Below are 7,021 nucleotides of genomic sequence, written 5' to 3'. Positions count from 1 at the left end.
TACTTTGAACAGGACATGAAAGAGTGTACCCATTTGCTTTGTCACCCAAACTACCGTCATGCGACGGAAAGTCCATCATAGTACATTTATTACGGTATATTCATACGAAATTGTTCAAATGTAACCATTTAACTGTATAAGTAGTGAAATCAAATTATGCCAGTCATCTGAGTAGCGTGACTTACCAAGACCGATTTTACAATGTTCGAGTGCGCAAGGGGTGAGTGAAAATATTAATTAGCGAAAAAAGAAATGTTCAGCCCATCTTCCTTCTTGTTGTTCGCACATATTTATGGACCAATGACCTTCGATTATTAACTCCATTTACTGTAGCTCCATATCATGTAGATCAAATTTGACGGTGAATACGAACATTAACTTTACGTAGGAAGCATGTTGTCGGTTTACATGACTTAGTAAGAAATCTATATGATAACTCCGTCTGTTTTCCATTGTTCGCTGTTCCCTCTGCACATGTGCGAAGTAACTATGATTGACAGCTAAGGGTGCCGTTGTCTGGAGGAAGTTGAAGCTTACGTCACGAACCCGAATTTAAAATAGATGCTACCGAATAGTATTTAAAACTTTTCAGTAAATAAATATAAAATATTTATCTTAAAAAAATCAAAAACAAATTAAGCATTGACATAAGATGTGCCACTTATTTCTTTCTTTCTAATATATAATCAAGCATGCACAAATCAGTAAAACGTGTGTTCACATTAATTTCATGCAAAAATAGAACAAAAAAAAAGAGTAAAAATAGCACAAGATTTTTATGAATGACAAAGTTATCGATGTCTTCCCAGTAAGTGTACTATGCAAACGTACTGGGGTTATTATAATAGATCAAATATCTACAATGTGTTGATTTTTAACGAAAGATACCCTTGAAGTTTATTTTTTCGGTAATTTTACTTTTTTATACACGCAACAATTAATTGTATCAGCTATTATGAAATAAACACAAGGGCGGTGCAAGTAAGTCAAATACGTGTGAACAAAAATACATTTTCCGCTCAAAGATATACTTATTTCTGATATTCAGTTTCATATAATATGTTCATTCAGTAAATGTGGTGTTTAAGCCTAGGCCGTTTTCCGAAATTCTTCCGAAGGAGACTATGTAAAGATAACAGCATAAAAAGCATCAGTCAGAGACGGTGAAAACATGTTTTGATTTAGGAATTAAATTAAAATACTAATTATGTAGTCCCTAAGGCCACACCAAATTGATGTATTGTTCCGCCAATTTACCGCGGTTGTTTTTTGAAAATCTTAAAACGAACGAATGCGCGACCGCACCAATATGAAGCGAACCGTTCAAGGCTCTGTATTGACGTCATTTACTTTGATCACAAAATGGCGTCTCCTGCTAAAAATGTTTTAAAATTTTCGAACTGAGGTGAAATGTTGTTTTCCCATCGAAATGAAAACTTGACTTCGAAGATTTTTTTTCCAAAGGCAACCATTCTTTTAAAAAAATGCATTAAATTTAATTGTGAAATAGTTGTCGCTTATCATTGTATTTGTTTTTTTCGTTTTTAGAGTCTGTTTTGCTCAAAAGGCTATTGTCTGCTTCAAGTCAGATAATTACGGCTAGAAATTAACCCGATGACGTCAGCGATGTAAAACAAAGCCTTAACCCCCAGGAATGTTTCATTGTTTGATCTGAAATAATGATTGAAAGTAATACTCAGACGATCACACCAATTTCGGACAAATATCTGGTCACAAATATCGATTCGTTTAGAAAGGAACACTAGTGTGGACAAACCGAAAATGGGTAAGCCTACTTTGAAATCTTTTTTCTTTGATGGATAAAACTACTCCTTGAAATTGTTGAATTCTGACCTTAATGTTCATTTTGGTAAGCACATCTCATTGTCTTTACACATATTTTCAACATGAAATTAAAGCAAGAAGTGTATGAAGAGTCCAAAATTGTTTGCAGCGACTCTTTAATACATGCTTACCTTTCATGTTAAAAATTCATATCTTAAATATCAATCAAAACAAGTGCCTTGTTATAGTACTAATACTCTCTTAAATAAAGTTAAAGAAACTCAGATAAAAAAAATCAAACCTTTTCCTAAAAGCAAGGTTATTATTTATTATGAATAATATGAACATTTTTCTGAAATTTAGTTATAATTATCTTAGCAAATTAGCCTATCCATTTCTCTGCCAACTAAAAACTATTGAGTATATGGTAAGTATTAAAACTTGTTCCATTTCCCAATAAAGAATTAGTTCAAGAATGTTTTCAAATAGAAAAAAGGGCAGTATGTTGAAAAAACACTTGATTGATTATCAGAACCATTTTTTCGCATTCTGCTCGCTTTCTTGTTCGTTTTTTAAAAAAATGAAAATATTGTGCTTTTTCACTCGTTATCGTCCTATTTTTAGTTATTAATTTATGGAACAAAACAAAGGGCTGTGGTCTAACTGAATGATAAACAGTACATTGAAAGACCATCTATATTGATTGGTATAACTGATTCATAACATTGGAACATCAGCCTGTAATCATGGAATCTGCAAGCATTCGTACTATGGTGTTTAAAGGTTTAGCTTAAGTTTATACGTGAGGCTAACGTATGGCTCGGGGCAACACGCATAGCGATGAACATTGCGAGTGACATTTCCTGACAAAAACTTCCTGCTTGAGAAAGAGCCCTCAAACTCGTAATTGGTGGCCACTTCATCCATTGTGTTTATCAAGTTAAGTTCGAACCCATTGTAAGTCCATGAATAGAATTTAACGTTGCATTCAACATTCGCTGCTGTCTGAAATAAAACATAGGTAATTATGATAAAACTATAAAAAACAGAATGAAATATTCCCGTTAATTTATTTGAAGAACTTAAAAGAAGTGTATTTCTTTATTTAAAATGACAAATTTGTCACAGATACGGATGTCCCCACTTCGGACCAACATAATGATTCAGTGTTGAGCTTTAATATAATAAATGTGGTGCTAAAAACTTAGGTAAAGTTCAATCAGAGAATAATCCATATTTTCACAAACAGCGATTATGGTCAATATCATATAAGGTGATATATACTTTTCATAAACCGGCCGTCATTGAAATAGCCATGGGGTCATTTATAGACAGTAAACGTGTTAATTGACCGTAGGAGATTACGAATACATACCCTACACCCATACGCGTAGATCAGTTTTGACTGGTAGTAAACAATGCTGCCGTCTGCGTTGATTATGACGTTACTTGTTGGTTGTGAAGCCCTCGGGTATTCGGCCGCACTAAATAAAATTAAAAAAACACGGATAAAACGATGATGTTTAGTTCAATGTCCTATAATCTCACGCTTGGCCATTCATTCTGGCATTGTGTAAAGGTAAACTCTTTCGTACATACTTTGCTATAACTTGTTGTGTGTAAAGTGATTGAGCAAATATCACGAAGGAAGAATTAGTTAACATTTTGATAAAATACGCTTGCACCAAATGCAAAAGAGGTACCTCATAATATATAAACTCATAATGCTGAGGGGTTTTTTTGTTGATGATATATTTTCAAATACGTAAGATAATAAAAAGTATAATACCTGTTGACTACAACAATGTCAGGTGTCCATATGACGTCACTAGGCACGTGCAGCAGCGTTACGTTAGAGTAGGCAATTGGATTCCAGACCAAACGATCGTCAGTCCATTCTTGGTTGTCCCAAATGTCCAACCCAACCACATAATTGAACTGATGGATATTTAATTGTAAAACTATCAAATAAATATGATAAGTCAACAATGACAGTTTAAAGAGGTTTGTTTAGTATTTTCTACGCAATGGGTATGGTAAACGGCGTGGAGAACTTACTAAAGGTCGGTCAGTTCGAGGTAGTTTAATTTAGGCGAATATGGCTAGAAATTGGGTACGTTATTATATTGGAGATTACACCATAAGTTATAGTACATTGAAGATCTTTTACAACAAATTTCGATTATCAGTAATTGTGTTATTCATTTTCAGTACATTTTAAAATGCACACAATGCACTGTACAGGTCTGAAGATGATATGCGAAAGTAACATACAATTTCTGTTCATTATTTATTCAGTCATGTAGTGTTCATAACGCATCTCAGTAAACAATATCAGTCATTCTAAATAAAATATTTACACAAAAATGGTGTTGACCACGGCTTTTGGTTGATAATTATCTGAGGGTATTTTTGTTCACTGGGGCAATTTTCAACCGAAAGCCATTTTTGCTTGTCTTTTTAATGACAGTTTCTTACTGTCGATCTATGTGTAAGGCATTCTGATATTAATGGTATTGATTGACGTAAAGCAGAACATTTCAGATCCGTTTAACCCGTACATCAATCACTTTATTCACCAGACCTTAGTAGTTGCATAATGATTTTGGAACCATTCAGGCTTATATTTGCTCAGAGCATGAGATACGAAAACTAAAATATAATGAAATATCTAATTAGTTTTATTAGTGACAATTGTAGGAGTTCTATTTCAACAATGTGTAAAAGAAAATAATAATAAGAAACATTTTTCGCCTTTTTGCATTAAGATGTCAAACATTTCCATTCTTCAACAGTTATATTTCCAATATTTTTTTCATACTCAAACTAGTGTCTCGACTGTCTGCATTCAAGTCCTACCTATGACACTTTGTGTTTAATATGGAATCTTAAGTACAATGCTTAGCAGCTTAACCCACTTAAAGTGTTAAGTTGTGTATTCCGAAGCACTGGGGTCTTTATTCTCATTGACGGAGATGAATGCCACGGCTGTAACTAGCACAGGTCACAGTTGATAAACTCTCCTTGCATGTTAGCTCAATTCCTGGATAAGCTGATTTGCGAGCATGGGTCGCGAGTTCAATACCTGGCCCCAATTTCCCGAAACTTCTTAAGTCCCTTATTTTAGTATTAAGATAAGCTCAATATTTTTGTTTTTCTATAGTATGCGTTATATTTACTTCTTTAAGAGTGTTGAGACTTTTATAGGAAATATCTTTATGATAATCACAATAAACCAATTTTCATTTATCAAAATCGATTTTAAGTATGCATTTTTGCTTACTGAAATAAGCCACTTAACCCTGTTAAGCTTAAGAAGTTTCGTGAAATTAGGGACAGGACTGGTTGCAGTATTTATGATCTTGTGACGCAAGGGAATTCAGTTTTTATTCTTAATTCAGAATCGATATGTCAGTTATAGAAAGTATGGACAATCTTTAACTAATTAAAAAACACAACCATTACCGAATACAATCCGACGATTCTTCTCAACTCGATAAAGTGCGACACATTAAGAGGTGAACCCTGCGGTCGAACCAGCTTGTTGTATCGGTTGAAAAGTTTCTTGAGAAGTTTCTGCTCGCCAGTCAATTTACTAGGCTTTTGAGATTCTTCTCCAAGAGCCGCTGAAGTTAAAATCTCATTGTAAAACAAGAAAAAAAATATTCATACATCAAGTCGGCGCGATTAGAATAGGAAATAGAGCATGCAATAAGACCACAAAACAGTTTTTATTTACTTCAGTCACAACATGTTATATTAACATATGGTCGAAATAAAATTTTGTTGATTGTAGCGTAACAATTGTATTTTTTTGAGCACACTTAACTATTATGAGTAATTTGAACGTGGATAAACAATACTATTTATTATAAGGGATTAATCTAATTAAAAACTCGCTTTGTCGACGCTCGACAATGAACATGCGTAAAAGATTTAGAAACATTCTGGAATGTGTTATAGTATCGTGTAACCATCGTCTATTCGGGGAAAAGTTGCTATTTAAAATCAATATTTCGAACAACAACAAAATTAAATTCGGAACCGTTATAATTTAAGAATTCGTTATCAATTAATGTAAACCTTTTAATAAAGACACTGTACCTCACATTTTATAGTGCAACGTGGAAAATATCAAAAGCTTAGTTCTGCAATTTATGAACTGGCTCCTTAGATACATTTTGGATAATATCAAGTAAAAATGATATAGCCGACTAAAAACTGTGCATCAAAACGCACGTTAACTTTTTTCGGTCAAATGTAGACCTGTTTTTACTTTAAAGCTGCACTCTCACTGATTGAACGATTTGACAACATTTTTTTTTATTTTTTGTCTTGGAACGAGCCACTTTTGCGAAAAGCCATGGAAACCAGTGACTGCTGACAAAAATAGATCGCAGATTTTTATATTTAAGTTCAAAAATTGATGTTTTATGCATTTTCCTTAAACCGTTAGTTTAAGCCCCATAAAGCATTAATTTTCGAACGGAAATATGAAAAACTACGATCTGAGTTTTTGTCAGCAATCTTATAACATTGGTTGGAAGATCTTTACGCAAAAATTTGCTCTTTCCAAGACAAAAAATGAAAAAGTTGTAAAAATGGAATGTCTGTAAGAGTGCAGCTTTAAAACCTGCATCATGCGTTAATGGAAACAACAAACCTTCTTTAAATCGATTACATGTGCTGCAAAGATCACATTAATGAAACCGTATTTTAGATTTAAGTATCAAGTAAAATAAAAATACCTGCCAAGCGCATGAAAGCGAATATGAAAATAGTCCATTTTATATAATCCATAGTAACGTGTGCAATGAAACTTCGATGATAACAATTTTATTCACGTTATATTCATGAAGTTATACGAAACGAATGCTAGGCGGTGTAACGGCCCTGCAAGTAGCTGTTGTTTTGAATGACCCAGTAGACACATATATCCTGAACCACTTAATTATTTTATTGTATTGAAGTTCATGACATGAGGTTCATCTTTTAAGCCCCTTAACAATTACTAATAATATGAAAACAAAGGAAACAAGTCAAGTGGTCGAGAATTTTAACATAAACCCAGTTTAATGGCACAAGGTCAACGATAATAACAGATAACACAAAAACAATCAATCACAAACCAGAAACATGGAACATCAATACAAAACGCATACTTCTTGATCACTTTTTGGATGTTTGCAAACCCTATAAAAGTATGTTATACGTTTAAGAGACCTTACACTGACAT

The 7,021-nt window shown here is 33.3% G+C and overlaps 1 protein-coding gene across 1 annotated transcript; it reads right to left on the bottom strand.

Moving 5' to 3' along the window:
• Nucleotides 1-661: 661 nt before the first annotated feature.
• LOC128213312 (neuronal acetylcholine receptor subunit alpha-10-like) lies at nt 662-6,659 on the bottom strand. Its single transcript, XM_052918919.1, has 5 exons — nt 6,534-6,659; nt 5,251-5,411; nt 3,575-3,723; nt 3,161-3,269; nt 662-2,790 (listed from the first exon to the last, which is right to left on the bottom strand). The coding sequence occupies exons 1-5, from the start codon at nt 6,583-6,585 to the stop codon at nt 2,563-2,565; spliced, it is 699 nt and encodes a 232-aa protein (XP_052774879.1). The 5' UTR covers nt 6,586-6,659; the 3' UTR covers nt 662-2,562.
• Nucleotides 6,660-7,021: the final 362 nt, after the last annotated feature.

Source organism: Mya arenaria, chromosome 13, assembly GCF_026914265.1.
Source record: "Mya arenaria isolate MELC-2E11 chromosome 13, ASM2691426v1".
NCBI classification, from domain to species: domain Eukaryota; kingdom Metazoa; phylum Mollusca; class Bivalvia; order Myida; family Myidae; genus Mya; species Mya arenaria.
Note: the sequence above shows the minus strand (reverse complement) of the source record. Positions and strands in the feature narration are given on the sequence as shown.

Excerpts from the sequence above, each read along its gene's own strand:
- LOC128213312 (XM_052918919.1), bottom strand. The coding sequence starts at position 6,585 with ATGGATTATATAAAATGGACTATTTTCATATTCGCTTTCATGCGCTTG. Across the intron at positions 3,270-3,574 it reads GACATTGTTGTAGTCAACAG|TGCGGCCGAATACCCGAGGG; the intron begins GTATTATACTTT and ends AATTTTATTTAG. Across the intron at positions 2,791-3,160 it reads TCTACGCGTATGGGTGTAGG|ACAGCAGCGAATGTTGAATG; the intron begins GTATGTATTCGT and ends GTTTTATTTCAG.